At 41.0% G+C, this 16,971-nt stretch overlaps 1 protein-coding gene across 4 annotated transcripts in view; it reads right to left on the bottom strand.

Annotated features, from left to right (window-relative positions):
* The window catches only part of nbeal2 (neurobeachin-like 2), a 48,189-nt gene that overhangs the window by 11,918 nt on the left and 19,300 nt on the right, over positions 1-16,971 (bottom strand). For 3 of the 4 annotated variants that reach the window (XM_072461453.1, XM_072461454.1, XM_072461452.1), the window contains 19 exons: positions 16,510-16,602; positions 16,258-16,429; positions 15,542-15,675; positions 14,891-15,050; positions 14,576-14,678; positions 14,341-14,491; positions 14,055-14,210; positions 13,819-13,978; positions 13,624-13,712; positions 12,757-13,443; positions 12,204-12,388; positions 11,513-11,669; positions 10,407-10,550; positions 3,137-3,460; positions 2,105-2,254; positions 1,308-1,465; positions 1,097-1,221; positions 902-1,019; positions 51-208 (listed from right to left, as the gene is read on the bottom strand). In XM_072461453.1, the coding sequence (XP_072317554.1) occupies positions 51-208; positions 902-1,019; positions 1,097-1,221; positions 1,308-1,465; positions 2,105-2,254; positions 3,137-3,460; positions 10,407-10,550; positions 11,513-11,669; positions 12,204-12,388; positions 12,757-13,443; positions 13,624-13,712; positions 13,819-13,978; positions 14,055-14,210; positions 14,341-14,491; positions 14,576-14,678; positions 14,891-15,050; positions 15,542-15,675; positions 16,258-16,429; positions 16,510-16,602 (3,424 nt within the window). The remainder of the gene's footprint in view (positions 1-50; positions 209-901; positions 1,020-1,096; positions 1,222-1,307; positions 1,466-2,104; positions 2,255-3,136; positions 3,461-10,406; positions 10,551-11,512; positions 11,670-12,203; positions 12,389-12,756; positions 13,444-13,623; positions 13,713-13,818; positions 13,979-14,054; positions 14,211-14,340; positions 14,492-14,575; positions 14,679-14,890; positions 15,051-15,541; positions 15,676-16,257; positions 16,430-16,509; positions 16,603-16,971) is intronic. The other variant, XM_072461451.1, reaches the window with a different exon arrangement.

Raw genomic sequence — 16,971 nt, 5'->3', positions numbered from 1 at the left:
AGATCGAGCGTTAATCGAAATACGAGAGACGTTTTTAGACGCGTTCCTACCCTCCTCGGTCTCCTCTTTGTCACCGCTGATGTCGTAGAAATAAATGTGTTGCGTCGTGACCTCCAAACGACCCGGGACCACATCCACAATGGTGATGAGGTCACAGTCCTCAGATAAAACCAGCTTCTCTTTCTGGCTCTCGTCTTCTCCTTCACCTCTACAGGAACGAGAACATACGTGTAACTCAGCACACATAAAAGGACCGGGCCACAGCAATAAACGATTCAAAACAAAAAAAATCATATCTTTGGAGCGGTGAAAAGTCCTCAAAACAGGACGCTGAGACCCATTAATCATTTTGGTTTTTAAAGTATTTTTTAAAGGTGCAATATGTGACTTTTCTGGAGGGTTTGCCACCTGCTTGCCACCATGGAGATGTTGTTGCTTTGCCAGGAATGTCACACAGTATTGCATTATACACAGCTATCTCCATTGAAACAAGCAGGTGGCACCAAGTTACTGGTCAGCAATCTCATTTATAAATGCATAAGTCTTACTAAAAGTGTACACACAGACAAACACACTCTGACAGCCCCCACAGCCAGTGTTCAGACTTTGTGCACCACCCGACTGCACATTTCTATGTAAAACTGTCTTTTTGTAGATATTTTTGGATTTAACGTACGCTTCATAAATGAGACCCCTGATCTGTGGAAAGGTGAGCCCTCTATTGTTTTTAAAGTGTTTTTCTTTTCAGCAACACAAATTGCTGTAAAAGATTAAATGCAACATAGATACATTCAAAGTAATATTGACGAACATTCCAGGTAATGCAGTATTATCTCTATAAAAACGGGCAACAGGAAAGTATACACCTTTTATGTTTGATATTTGAGGTTTTAATACGAACTTCTTATCCAAAAACATAAGGTCCTCGTCTCCCAGCTGGTCGTCCTCCATGTCGCTCACTTTTGCTTCTTTTGCGACAGCCAACGGGAGCTGTTCAGAGCTACGAGGGCTTTCAGCTCCTAAAACGCATCAGACCCAACATTTAGACGTATATTTTTAATGTTCGTCACATGAAGAGAATAGAAGATTTACTGACCCATATTGTCTCTGAGCGCACTGGCCTCGATGTGCCCATCATGGTTGTAATTGGGCACAAGTTTAAGTCGCATCTTTGAGTATGTTTCTGCGTTGGACAGCGTCCATTTCACCGGGGGCTGAACTCTGTAGATAGATAAGCAAACACACAACCATTAATTCACAATATGCAGTAAGTAGGGAGTTTACAGCAGTGAGTGGTTGTGATTTACTTGTGCGCCCAGGCTCCTCGTTCACTGGTGAAAAGTATGCGCAGTGATTTCCAGTGCTGCCACACTACCCCCTGCTGGGTGGAGTGCTGCTTCTGACAGCTGTGGTACCGCACGTTCTCGCTCTTTACTCGCTTCACAAAAGCATCCACAATGACCTCCTGATTTCACAAAATAGACAATACTTTAAGCCAATATACATTGGGTAATTCATATGGCTTTTTGTGATACTCAGGGTTAGGTATTGTCAGCTCAGAGTAGACAACATATTTAAAAAAACACACATAAATAAACAATAATGCTACAAAACAATTAAAGTACCAAGAAACATTTTTGACACCGTGAACTGTGTCCTAGTCTTCATTCTGGTCATTAAAAGTAATTTTGTTCCACTAAATTTAATTCCACTAAATTATAAAATTTTTGTTTCAGACCTAGAAAATATTTGGTAATTGGTAATTTGGTAAATTGTCCTTTTGCTCATATTTGCTGTTTACGTTTACCAGATTAATTGTACAGCATATTTTCATTGTAAAGCACAGGGAAATAGTGAAACATAACAAAAAATATTTTCAAAGATGTATAATATTTCTTCTGGAGCCCGATTTGGGCCCTGGCCTGTCGTTTGGAATCCTCTGTAATTTCTCTACGGGGACAATAAAATGTACCTTAACCTTAACTTTACTACCGGTAGTTAACCTCTGTGTCATGTTTTACCTTTATGTATTATTTGTGTCCAGCCTATGTGTTCAGGGTTCAATTCTTTTGAGATAAATAAAAACATTTTTGAGAAACTTTACATGGAACTTGGCTTTGCTGTCCGATCGGTCCTTGTCCCGTCTGAAAGCTGTGCTCATGAGGTCATCGAAGCACGAGTTCCAGAAGTTGGACATGATGTCGTGACAGCGGCCGAAAGTGTCCAGCTCGTACTGCTCTTTGGTCGGCTGCACCTGGAAAATGAGAAGAAAACAAGATTCCAGATTAGGGTTCACATTTTTAACACTGCTCCAGTCCATAAAACTGAAAGTAAAGAATGTAGCCTGAAGACAAGTGTTTGAAATATAATATAAATATATACATGCTTTCAGTGACTGCGTAACCATCACCTGCCGTGTGGTTTTAAAAATATAGTCGAAGATGAAGTTATGCTAAAGTATTTGAAGACACGTATATAAAATCAGCCTAAACAAATCTGATTGATTGCCCTGCACTGTCACACAGAGCAATGATAAAGGTTGTTTAGACTCAAGAGGAGGGGATCTGTTTGTTATAGACTGTTAAACATGTCACGGCACAAAAGTATACACATTTTATGATGTAGCGTTGGAAATCTTTATTGTTGCAGTGATATGATTTACATGCATGATGATTTAAATATAATAAATAATGCATTAGGCTTACAAGCGATCTAACCATAGAGCCACTGCTGCCCAGAGGAGGGAAATATATTGGAATTTGTATATCGTGAATGTTATTTTGAAGATATGCACAATTTTAATCAAGTATATTATTTATAGTAAAATGCAAAAAAATAACTGGCATAAAATGAAAATGAATTCGTAAACTTTCAAATAAGATGCTATTTCTGCACTTTTGTGATTCATTTTCCATACATTTCCCATTTGTCTGATAATCAACCCTCAGCTAATCCGTTTAAAGACATGTTTTAACACATTTCTGTTGGATTGATACAATATCATTTGAATTACAGTATTGGGATACACTCAAATCAAGATATTTATTAATATCAACCCACCCCTACTGCTGCCCTTAATTAACCAAATGCAAAAATAGAAATGCTGTTATTGGTATTATATAGTTATTGTCCAAACCTGTTGCTGGAAGAAGCCCTGCCACTCGAGCGTGCGGCAGTAGGCCTTGAGATCCTGGGCAAAAGTGATGCTTCCGTTGGTGACAGGCAGGTTTGGGAGCAGCCGCTGTATCGTAACCGGGTCGGCATGTTGGTCCAGCAGCGTGCGAACGATAGGCACCAGCTGAGAGAAAATATCAGCACAGTCTCCATTGGTGTCTTCCTTCAACTCTTCTGGCCACAAGGGGGCGCCCAGCTGCCCCAGGAGAAAGCAGACCTCCTCCCAGCTCAGGCACATGACAGTTTGAAGAAGGCTGTGCAGTTTCACATGGGCCATCACACACACCTATACGGGACAAAAGGAGAGCTTAAGAAGGACGATTGCCTCTTTGACAGAGGAGCCAGTTAGAGTGTAACTATGGCAGCGATATGAGACATTTCAGCAATTTTGCTCATTTATGTCTTTTGAGCACGTTTCCAAGAGCAAAGAGATAAGATATAAGACAGTGGAAAAAACGTACACTTCAAGGGTTAAACGGTGGCTTTAATGAGAATGAAATAATATATTTTTAAAAGCCCTGGTTGAAGTTTGAGTCATTTTAATGATAATTAATAATAAACTGCATTGCCGCTGTAATGCAGTTTTAATACTTTCTTAAAGGTGCACTATGTATTTTTTCTGGTAGAGGATCTGCCACTTGAATGTCTCCAAATGTTATGGAGATGTTACCATGCCATGAAGCACCGTGGAAACCAGATAAATTACATAGTAAATCTTTAGACATAGTATAGTCCTTAATATAGATTTATAGGTTGTCACTAGAAATACACTTTTGGTTTAAACAGACATATATTCTGGTCTATACTATTTTTTGTAATCAAAAAATGAAGAGCATAGTTTTTTGAAATTTGACTAAAAAAATTGGGCCCAAAAAATTATAGATTAAAACATTTGTTTTTTGGCTTTCTGCTATTTCCATGTTTACATGTTTGAAAACAATACTTCTTTCTGATTAGTTACACAGAAAACAACTGTGGCTGTGTGATTAGTGGTTAGTTTATTTATGAGCACTCAATCCCAGAATCCTCCAGCGAGAGCAGCAGAAGCCGCACGGGCCAGCGAGGAGTTGCCCTTCGTTCTGAACACTCCCTCAGAGGAATGACTGCAATGCCTTTGAACAGAAATCCATACAAGGCCTGGTATTTCTGAGGCAGTTTTATCTTAATGCCCTTATCAAGTAGAATAAATATGTACAGCTTTGTACTTTTATTCTCCTTCTGCAGGTGGTGGGTGCAGTATGAGGGAGGTACAACAGGAAATGTGCTTTGTGTTTTAACTGGGAGAACTTCAAGGTTTGTGATGTCCAAGATCAAGACCAAATAATCCTTAGATAATTGAATTTTAGCAGCGGTTTATGACAAGAATGACTGTAGTTAGCATCTCTACCCTTATCTTTGTGTCTGTTATTTAACTATTTTGTGTTCTCAATGTGTCTTATGTTTCGAGATATGCTTTAGGAAGGGTGAAAAGATACTGTAGTAGTTTTGAGACAGGCCTATCGAGCTTAAGATCGTCACACATAGAATTTTCAGTTAGAACCACTGGAGATTTAAAGACGCTGAATACTAAACTTAGCACTCATTCAAAAGTATTCTGACACTATAGAGAGTTAAATGTATTTACCAGAAGTGACATAACATTTCATCATTTTTTTCCACTGCTCTTTTGTTTAATTATTTTTTTGCTTTATTTCTGGACAGTTTGCACACTCGCAACTAAAATGGCTCAATAGAAAGATAAATGGTAATCCCATCACAAATAAACATTAAAACCATTGTTTTTTATTCACAGCAATTGTCTTTTATGGAGTTCATAAATATGACATCAATGTTATGGTTCTAGGTGAAAATGGTCTTTAGTGTCTAATCCAGATTTGGAGAGATTTATTCATGTGTTTGTCTCCAGTAGATTAGAATACTGTAACGGCCTGCTCACTGGCCTCTCCAAAGAGCTGTAAAACAGCTGCAGTACATCCAGAACGCTGCTGCTCGTGTCCTGACGAGAAGCAGGAAGTACCATCACAGCACTGCCCCCCTGTGGCTCAGAGAATAGACTTTAAAGCAGCTCTGCTTGTGTACAAGTCTCTCCATGGCCTAGCATCAAAGTACATCTCGGACATGTTTTAGTTTTATGCAGCTAAAATCGGGAACAGTCTTCCTGAAGATGTGAGACAGGCTTCTACTCTGACAATGTCTAAGCTAAAAACTGTTTTGTTTAGCTGTGCATGTGACTGAAAGGATTTTCTTTACACTCTTCTTTTTTATGTCTTAAACTGTTCTGTGGTTTCTATCATGTCTTTGTGATTTTAATGCTTTTTTTTTACTGTTGTGTGAAGCACTTTGAATTGGATTGTGTATGAATTGTGCTCTACAAATAAACTTGCCTTGCCTTGCCTAGGTGTTGATTATGTATAGGAAAAAGTATTGTCCAGTTACCGGAAGGGCTAGGCCAAAATTTGTGACACAGTTCCTTTTTATTTTATAGCTCTAGGTAGGTACTGGTATTGTAAACCATGTAGTAGGTACTAGTGTTAAAAAAGTAACCTTTTGAAGAATATGTACTTTTTGAAGTAGTTTTCTGACCCCATACTAGGACTCCAACTTGAGTAATTTATTTTACATTGACATTATTGCCAGACTCTATTGTAGGTTTGGACAATTTTCATCTGCTGCGGGCGGACAGAACAAGAGAATGCTTGAAGAAAAGAGGTGGAGGTCTGGCGGTGTATGTGAACACGAGCTGGTCCAAACCCGAACACTGCACAGGGAGGGAGCAGCTATGTAACAAGGATATTGAACTATTGGCTATTGGCATGAGGCCATATTATCTGCCCCGGGAGTTCTCACATGTGATTTTGATCGCAGTCTATGTGGCCCCGTCTGCCAATGCTGAAAATGCTTGTGAAGCACTGCTCTCCTGCACTTGTAGGCTGCAAACACAGCACCCACAGGCTCTCTTCCTCATCTCTGGTGACTTTAACCACGCTTCTCCCTCTTCTGTTCTACCAACATACACCCAGTATGTTACCTGCCCCACCAGAGAGAATAGAACATTGGACTTGTTTTTTGCCAACAGCAAGGAGGCTTATTCTTCTTCCCCCCTCCCTCCCCTGGGCAGCTCGGACCACAACCTTGTACATCTGAGGCCTGTGTATGAACCCATCGTGCGCAGGGAGCCTGTGGTGTCCCGTGAGGTGAGGATGTGGTCTGCTGAGAGCGAGGAGGCTCTGAGGGACTGCTTCAGCACCACTGTCTAGACTGAGCTTTATGACCCACATGGGGAGGACATCAACACCATCACAGAGTGCATCACGGACTACATCAACTTCTGTTTTGAGAACATTGTTCCCTCCCGGACGGTGCAGTGTTTTCCAAACAACAAGCCATGGATTAACCGTGAACTGAAGGCTCTGCTGAAGGAGAAGAAGAGAGCCTTCAGGTCAGGGAACAAGGAGGAGCTGAGGACTGTGCAGAAGGAGCTGAGGAGGAAGATCAGGCAGGCTGAGGCCGGCTACAAGAGGAGGATGGAGGAGCAGCTGCAGCAAAAGAACATTCAGGGAGTGTGGAGGAGCCTGAAAACCATCTCGGGCTTCAAAATCCCCCCTGCCCAGACAGAGGGGGATCTACAGTGGGTGAATGATTTAAATGCTCACTTCTTGAGGTTTGATCGGTCACCCGCCCCTCCCCCTGCACAGCTGCATGCTCCCTCTTCCACAGCTGGACAATGCCCTGCATCTGTTCCTCTTCGCTTATCTGCCCCGGACCATCAGCTCCCCACTTCGCCTGGACTCACCCATCCCCCCAGCACACGGTCCCCCTGCCAACCACTGACTGTCACAGCAGCACAGGTGAGGAGTGAGCTGAAGAGGATTAAAGTGAGGAAGGCAGCAGGACCTGATGGCATCAGCCCCAGGCTCCTTAAGTCCTGCGCAGATGAACTGTGTGGAGTTATGGAGCATGTCTTCAACATGAGCCTGAAGCTGAGGGTGGTACCACAGGTCTGGAAGACCTCCTGTCTGGTACCTGTGCCTAAGACACCGCGCCCCAAAGACCTCAACAGCTTCAGGCCAGTGGCTCTCACGTCCCACCTGATGAAGACACTGGAGCGGCTAGTCCTGGACCACCTCCGCTCCACCGTGAGCTCAGCCATGGACCCGCTGCAGTTTGCATATCGGTCTGGCATCGGAGTGGAGGACGCCGTCATCTCCCTGCTGCACCGCTCTCTCTCTCACCTGGAAAAGCCTGGCAGCTCTGTGAGGATTCTGTTCTTCGATCTTTCCAGCGCCTTCAATACCATCCAGCCGCTGCTCCTGAGGGACAAGCTGGAGACGGCTGGTGTGGAGTATGACCTGGCAGAGTGGATCCTGGACTACCTCACAGACCGACCCCAGTTTGTGAGAACCCGGGACTGTGTGTCTGACACTCAGACCTGCAGTGTGGGGGCGCCCCAGGGCACTGTCCTCGCGCCCTTTCTCTTCACCCTTTACACTGCAGACTTCAGACATGACACGGACAGCTGTGTCCTGCAGAAGTTCTCTGACGACTCTGCCATCATCGGACTCATCACGGACGACGATGACGCAGAGTACAGAGGACTGGCGCAGGACTTTGTGGACTGGTGTCAGCAGAACCACCTCCTCATCAACGCGGGGAAGACCAAGGAGATGGTGGTGGATTTCCGCAGACGCCACCCCACTGCCCCCTCACCAGTGAACATCCAGGGACAGGACATTGAGAGAGTGGACTCATACAAGTACCTGGGTGTTCATCTGAACCACAAACTGGACTGGACTCATAACACAGACGCACTGTACAGGAAGAGCCAGAGTCGGCTCTACCTCCTGAGGAGACTCAGGTCTTTTGGAGTGACAGGGCCACTCCTGAAGACCTTCTACGACTCTGTGGTGGCATCAGCCCTCCTGTATGGTGTGGCCTGCTGGAGCAGCAGCATCACAGAGAGGGAGAGGAGGAAGCTGGACAGAGTCATCAAGAAGTCCAGCTCCGTCCTGGGCTGTGCTCTGGACTCGGTGCAGGAGGTGGGGGACAGGAGGGTCCTGGCTAGATTCACATCTATGCTGGACCATGAGTGTCACCCCCTGCAGGACACTCTCTCCGCTCTGGAGAGCAGCTTCAGTGAGAGACTGATCCACCCTCGATGTGTGAAGGAAAGGTTCCGTAGGTCTTTCCTTCCTGCTGCTGTCAGACTTTATAACAAAAACTGTTAGTACTGAACACTCGCAATACTGACCTAACCATGTGCAATTCTGTCATATGTGCAATTGCTGTTGGAATTCATGTGCAATTCATGTGAAATTCATGTGCAATCTATGTGCTGTCGTGACACATATTCATGTGCAATTACTGTCGTGATCACATGCAATGGTATTTATGTATTTATTTATTCATTTGTCTATGGGAGTTTTTATTTATTTATAGGAGATCTTCTACTGAAAGTGTTTTTCAGACTTCCTATAAGTGATCTGTTCTTCTGTATCTACCTCTGTATCTACCTGCGTTGCACCAATGAAATTTCCCCATGTGGGACAATAAAGGAATATCTTATCTTATCTTATTAACAGTCTCTTACTTGAGTAAAAATATTAGGGTTACTCTTCCCTCTGAGAGAAATTAGTGACAAAAGCATTATGTTGACAAAAGTAAATAATTTCAACATTTGTGTTTCTTGCAGCGCTCCTTCAGATATGCTTATATGTCTATTCTTTGAAAACTGTTATCAATAATGTGCATTATTAACATTAATTTCAAATTTAAAGCAGAGGTTCTGAGCAGACAGTTACTCTTACACTTTTTCTTTCTTGAGTTGAATATTTTTTTTCACACTTACTATTTCCAGGTAATTTCCAGGATCACTACTTTGTACTTTTACTTCAGTAATATTATGTTATAAGTTATGTAATGTAAGTGGCTATGTCCATGTCATAAGGACTTTTTTTCTCCCTTTGCATAAAGTAGTACATGCTTCTTGGAGAAGCTAATAAGCATATGCATGTTTTCTTAAATATTAAATTAAATAGCTACCAGTCCGGTTTTAGACCAGGGCATAGTACTATCACAGCTGCTACCAAAGTTATAAATGATATTGCTATTGCATTGGATAATCGTGAGGAATGTTTCTGTTGATTTGTCAAAGGCTTTTGATTTTGTAGACCACTGTATTCTCTTGGATCATCTGGATGCTCTTGGGATTCAAATGATTGATTCAAATGCAAAAAAGTAGTTTGCAGATGACCTCAAGCTCAAGCTGTTTCTGCTGATGGCTTTCAATCTGAATTTTCTTATTTTAACAAAGGGGTTTCTAAAGGGTCTGTCCTTGGCTCACTTTTATTTACAATTGATATAAACTCAATTGGGCATAATCTAAAACTTAGTAGCATCCACTTGTATGCAGATGATGCAATTCTATATGTTACCTGTGCTGTGATTCAAAATATTCAAGTGGATTTTCATTCCATCCAACAAAAACTGCGTTAATTTAAAATTGTTAATGAATTCAAACAAAAGAAAATGTATGCTGTTCTCCAAAAGACACTCAAAAAATGGTAATGTGATTGCACAAGTGCCCTACTACAAACAATTGTACTTACATGTGAATCAATCAAAAATTCTCTTTAAACAAACACGTACAAGATTAAAGTCATTCTTCTTCAGAATAAAAAGTGTATTCCTCTTAATTTTTATTTAATTTAATCCAGGAAACATGTCTTTCAGTTCTGGATTAAAGTGATATTATATATTTTGTATTCTACAGCCACAGTCTTAAAACCTCTGAACTCCATTTATTATTCCCCAATAAGGTTCATTACCGGAAAAGGATACAGAACTCATCATTATATTCTAAAGTAGGATGTAAATTATTGAATGCAAGAAGAGAACCAGTGGAACAAAACATTAAATAATTGCCTTTTAATTAATTTAAAGCACCGGTGAAGGATTACCCACAGTGTCGGTGCACTTATTTTGTATCGTTTTATCTCATGGTTTGTGTGTAAGTGTGTTTTTATCCATTGGTTGATATGTAAATTTTCTTGATTGTTTTATTGGCATTTTATTAGGATAGCCTGTGTTTGTGTGTTTGTTTGTTTGTTTGTTTAATCTGGATTTAACTTTGGATCTGAAGGGTTTAATTGTACCTGTTTTTATTGTCTCTGCGCAGGACAAATCTCCCCAGGACTATAAAAGTTGAATTCATTTTTTCAACTTGTGCTTCTGACCTGTGTGTTCTGCTGTTGGATGTATCCCGTGATGATGCGGAGACCGATTTGGGCCATTTCTTTGAGCTCCGTGTTGCCTGGACTGCCGGGAGTGCTGTGCCAAGCCTGCAACCTGTCCAGCAGGTTCACCACCCCCTCGAAAATCTGCAACAGTCAATGCCACTGTGAACAAAGGACTCAACAAAGCCTGTGTCCACACCTCAGAGGAATAACAACAAATTACAGATATTTAGTGCAATAGATGTAGCTTAAACAGCATTTAAACATGTGCTTTGTGCCGCATGCAGTCAGCGCCCTCCACCCTGAGCCAACACACAACAATAAAAGGTTCGTCGTCAATAAGTCACACCCTACAGCTTTGTCTTACAGGGATAATTCTATTTCCGATAAACATTCTTTCCTTTACAAGTGGGTTGGTCAAATGAGCGGTGACAGAAAGTGAGTAAATTAAGATTGTGTTATTGAGTAACAGAAAACCTTTGACATATTTTCTTGAGGTGTTTTGAGGACAAGTATGTATTTAAAATAGTAACAGTAATATAATCACATTCAGACACCCCTAGAACACTACAATATACTACAATACACTACAATATACAGTACTGTAAATAATACATGATTAGTTTTTCTTCTTGTATTATTGTTTTTGTGTTTGTAAAATATGGTTTAAAACACAGCACGTAACTTGTTTTACCCAAAGATTTGACAAGAACAAAAGCATGTTTTGTTTTTTGTTTTCATTTTAGATGATTTTGTTGCACTAAAAATGTATAAAAACTTGGCCTGGATGAGCCTCCTCCCGTTTCCATGAAAATGTTGTTCCTTTTGCAATAATATTCCACAGTATGGCATAAACGCATCAATCACCATAATGACGTATGGTTTTAACTTTCTATTTCCATGGAATTATGCAGGTGACTTTCTACATCCAAAAAGTTATGTACTGTGCTTTTAATTGACACATTTGCTAACCATTTAGTGTATTTTAATATTTAAATGTAGTATTTAAAAAGGAATGATTTAGGGCTACCATAGTCTGGGTAGAGTTCTATCTTAAATTAACACCATAATGTGAGTTTCCATCATGTGAAACTCAGTATAAACACCTTTTCACTCCAGAGCGAGCGGTTGTCCGTGCCCTCAGAAAACAGGAAGTCCTGCAGCAGCCGGAGCAGCCGCAGAAGACTGGGACAGAACGGCAGAGAGACGCCCTGGGCCTCCCTCAGGTCCGTAAGAGACGACTCCAGCATCATCTCCAAAAGACTAACACAAGAGAAAGAAGTATATGAAAACTCATCTAGAGCATTTAAAACTAATCCACTGTTGTACAGAAATGGTAAATGAAATAAAAAGGTCAAATGTTCAGTATTACGTGCATAGACTGTCCAAAAGGACTTTTAACGCTATTTATTGCCTTTCACATTCAAGGTTCACTTTGCAAGCCATTTTTCTCACTCAAAGTGTTCTTCTTAGTATTGGTACATGCTCAATTCATCTAATTCTGATGCTTATTTTAAAATAGATGTTTTGACCCAGACACTAGAGACAAGGTGGCTTAAGTGTCTTCTTGTCCAAGGACAGTGTGTGGACAGGAGCTTGAATCATCAGCCCTTTTTTAATTCCCAGCGCATTAACATTCACATGATCTGGACAAAAGTTAAGCATATTCACTCTTAAAACTTGTCCAGTGGACAAGCTGGACTTGACAGCATGAACAAAAACTAAGCTGAATGAAAACACTAATAAAGAAAAAAAATCAATAGTGAAGGTGTGGTGTTATTGGTCGTCATGGCTCACTTGCGTTTGATGTCATCAGGCGGACGAACCAGTTGGCAGGAGGAGCCCAGTTTAGTGAGAACAGAGAAGACCTGTCCTCTCTCCCTCCAAACCACGTCCTCGTTCATGTCGGCCCCGCGCCTGCTCCACAACACCGAAAAAACGATGTTTGTCAAAAGATTACACAGCTCCTCTTCAGGCGTCTGCTGAAAAAACAAAAAACAAGAATCAAACACTAAAGAAAATATAACAAAATAAAACACACACACATTTGTAATCATGAAAAATGTAATTTGATCATTTTATGTGTAATAATGGTGGAGATGTAAACTAAATATCGTGGTTCTGGACCCCTGCATAATTAGATCTATAATTAAATCTTTACAAAAATTACAACAAAAAGCTGACTTAAAGATACAGAAATGCCCGTGTAATCATCCAGAGAAAAATATAATATTGCTGCACTTTTGTGGTCATTAACTCAAACAAAACATTTACTGGCAATTTTAGCACATTCCTGATGTATTATGAAAATGTACTATATTGTCCTTCCTTTTATGTGAAGCACGTGTACCTGTGGGTTGGATGTGTTGGAGATGGTGTCTCCCGTGGGCTGATCGATGTTGTAGCTGGTGTCGTCCAGCACGTTTGACAAACTGGAGCTCTTCCTGGGTCTGAGAGGGGGAAAGGGCTTGTTGTTCTCCAAAGGGGAGGGTGTGCCAGTGGGAGTACCTGTGTCCCCCATGCCCCCCAAGTCCAAATCAAATGGTGATGTACCAAAGGGAGAGAGGGGCTGGTAGTCTCTGCCCTCTTCGTCTGGACGAGTTGATGTTATGTCCACAGCGTTCGACAGAGAAGAGGAGTGACTTTCCTGATCCACAGAGTCAAACGATTTAAAATGGAGAGATCCAGTGAAGTTTTTAAGTCGTCCTCCTTCAGCACTTGGAGGCGACTGAGACAAATCAGAAAATCCTTCAGACATGTCACGATGTCCCCCTTCCTCCTCTTCCTCATCCTCAATGTCTTCAGATGTGCGGTAGCTGAGGAAAAGCTCTGCGTCGTCTATGACCAAAGCCTGGTCTTTGCACAAGGGAGCGCGGTACGTGGGTTCAAACGAGCTGTGAGAGCTGGAGTTGGCAACACTGGCCGCGCGAGACTCGTACGACTCCTTCACATAGAGTTTGGTTAAAACATCCTGCCAACCCGGCAACTTGGCCAGCTGCTTTACATAGTCCGCATTGGCGTAAATCAGATGGAAGAGCTGAAATAAAAAAAAACTGAATTTTTTTTTTATTGACATCAAATCAGCCGGATTCAGTCAATGAACATATCCTTAATAAAATATATATTTGATATAGGAATGGTTTATAATGCTGGACTTTGTTAAACATAAACAAAAATCTATTAAGTTAAGTCAAATTCATTCAAGTTTGAGACTTACCTTTCGACAAACATCTAACCTCACAGTGAGTTCAGCACGATGTGAAAGGCAGACCACAGCCAGGAGGTCTCTGAAGTTTGGAGTGGCATCTGTGATATGGAAAGAAAATAAATGTGGAATAATCTATGGTCAAAAACTGCTAACATATAAGATAGGTATATATGAAAACTGTGTTCTGTCACAACAGACATTTACCTGTAGCGAGGACCTGCTCGTACAGACATCTCACTGAGGTCATGGTTACAGGGAAATCTTCAAGGCGATAAACCAGACCCAGATAGCCAACATCTCTCAGCTTAATCTTCTGCTTGTTGCGCTCAGAAATCCGTTCACTTTTAATCATTTTATATAAAACCTACCAATAGTACAAATATACAATAAGTAAGTGTGTTTTTTGTTTATACCCTTTACCAGTAGAGAAACATTTGTACCCTAAACACTCGTTCTTTTGCCTCGTCTCCAAAGTTGGGCGTGAGGAGTAGACAGTACAGCTGCTCCACTCCCCAATCCAGCAGGAAAGTCTGGACCTGCTCACGAAGAGGAGTGTTTCTCAACAAATCATACAACACGTCCAGTGCCCGAACCACCTGATGGAAATTCAAATGTTTTTTAAGGTGAAGTACTTAAGAAATATCCAATGAAAAGGTCAAATGATAAGACTATTTATTAATCAAAGCTTATCTAGAAACACATATAGATTAGAAACATGTGCACAACCTGCCGTTCCTCGCCGACAGTCAAAATGAAAGCAAAGAAACTCTGGAGCTCCTCTTGTGTCGGGGACTTTAGGAAATCTTTGAGTAGTGCAAATAGAGACGTCTGTATGGTTTGTTTCTCATCCGACAGAGGGCTGCCATCTTTCTCCACGCTGCAAAGACACACATGTTCACGGTGGCGTCAGTTAAGTAGTAAAGCTCAAAGCCTTTTTAAATTATGCTCTAATGACACTGACTTGTAGTGGGTCCGAATGGTGTCCAGGATGTACTGTACTCCAAACTTCCTCTTCATCCGCTGCTTTCCTTTGTTTATCACCGTTGACAAATACTGGACATGAGCTGTGAAAACAAAGAGAGAGTATATTTGGCCACTACTTTCAGCGTTCATGCCAAAGCAGGTCAATGTCAACCCAAAGGTAAGATTAATTTGCATACAATATATAGTATAGCATAAACAACATAAAACCTAGATAAATAGAGAGTATCATTGTAGCTAGAATGTTTTTACAGTGTGAAAAATAGTAATTTAACACAGTGCCACAGAGTCTTACCGAGACTAACAGCAAAGTGGCTTTTGGTCCAGATGCGGAAGTCGAAGAGCAGGTGCTGGTAGAGCTGCTGCAGGAGTGAACTGTTGCCCTCAGAGAAGACCTGCTCCAGCAGCAGCTGACACGCCATTAAGACATTCATGTCCATCATGTTTCCTGGAACCTGAGAAACAAATGGGAAGTGTGGGTGTAAAAGACTAATGTGTATTTATATGTGGACCAGGCTCCACAAAGCCACTATTATTAGAAACACTTGGATGCTGATGAAGTGGTGCTTTCAGTTCAGTGAACAACATACTGTATGTTGCTATGGACTGTATGTTTCCAGACCTGTTTTCAAGACCACATTTGCCTTGCAAAAGATTCGAAGTGCTCTTATATAAACAAAAACGTCACCCGTAAGTGTAGCTCTCCTTTATCTACTCATTGTCTGTTGTAAACCAGTCTCGTAGTACAATTATAATAACACTTTTTAGACCTAGAGCTGGTGCACTCATATGCGAGTCCTTTTGAAAGGGCCACTACTGTTTGAATTAAGCCACATCATCTCGATACACAGTGATTATGCAGCAGGGCAGAATGGAAAAGGTTGAACATTCTCAGCTAAATGGTAAATATTTAAACTCCTTCTGGTCTGGACAGCGTCAGACTCACTTTGGTGAGCATGGCTCCGATGATGCTGGGCCCATGACACTGCAGCAGACAGTCCTGATTGACGGGGTGGTGACGAATCAAGTTTTTCACCATCAACAAGAAGGCTGCAACGCTGTTTCTCTCAAGACGTCCCTCTGAAAAATGGAACAAGACAACTTCCTGAATCAACCACAAACCAATGTAAATGTTACAACCACTATATCGCAGAATGAGTCACTCGAACATATCTCAGACGTATTTTTGTTCATTAGCCGTAACAGATGTTTACAAAGAATTGTGCAACAGTTGACAATTTTAAATGTGTTCTTTGAAATATATTAAATATTATGCATTTGAGTGATATTTATCTACGAAATGTTATATCTGATTGTACTTAAATCTTAACAAATTCCCCAGCATGTAGAAATATCCTCTTCAGATAAGGCTCTAATATCTATATTATCTTGTCTTACTTATGAAAAGCAAATAAAAAGGGTTTCAATATTAAATTCCTGAAAATAAATTTTCATTTTCATTAAAAAAAAAAAAAAAATCTAATTTCTTCCTTCAAAATCTGAACTCTGCTCCAAAACACATGATTTTACAGGCAGAGAATTGGCTGCAGACACAGACATATCATTGACTTTTACAAATTACTGAATCACAATTAAAATGTTCACAGCCCTATCTTCAGCTCAACTCTAGAAATAAAAATGTAAAAAATAACAAGAACCCACCAGAGGACTTCTTGAGCGGCAGCAGCATTCCCGTGGGACTCCGGGGTGAGGTCAGCTCCGGTCCGAGAAGGTCTGAAGTCTCCTGGCCTCCATTGTACGCCTGCTCTGCCCCACAAACCTGCTCCAGAAGAGGCAACACCACACCGATCCCCCCCACCACATTCACAACGTCCTGCCAGAGAAAAAAGAACGCAACACTTGTTATCTGATGAAGAAATGCAACTGAATTTGTAAAGCGGAAACACAAATAACCTTGATGTCCCAGTTGACTACTTGATGACCTGTCAGCCTGCCATCGTACTGGTGATTAGGTGCCAAATCTAGACATATCTGGCCTTTAAATGCCTGTAGAAAAGAAATAAACATTTAAGAAAACAATAACAATTTCTTTCTATAAGCTGAATTCATATAACGTGTTGATACTGTCTATAATATTTGAGGTGGAGTGTCAGAATTCTATGGTGGAGTTGTTCCTACTGTGAGTCTAGAAACAAACGCTCCATGTTGGCAAAGGATTTGCACTTCTTACTCCTTACATTCAGATTCAGAAATTCAGGAATCTATTAAATACATACTGTAATACACATCCAAACTTACTTTCTCAGTACTCAAGTAGTAGTTTCTGCAATGGCACTTTTTTACACTTACTTATTACTTCTACTTGAGCAATATTATTTCAAAGTGATGTTACTCTTGCTTGAGTGCAATGTCTGG

Source organism: Eucyclogobius newberryi, unplaced genomic scaffold (genome assembly GCF_026437365.1).
Source record: "Eucyclogobius newberryi isolate DKJ021-1_F unplaced genomic scaffold, fEucNew1.0.hap1 SCAF_3, whole genome shotgun sequence".
NCBI lineage: Eukaryota > Metazoa > Chordata > Actinopteri > Gobiiformes > Gobiidae > Eucyclogobius > Eucyclogobius newberryi.
This window is presented reverse-complemented; position numbering and strand designations above follow the sequence as displayed.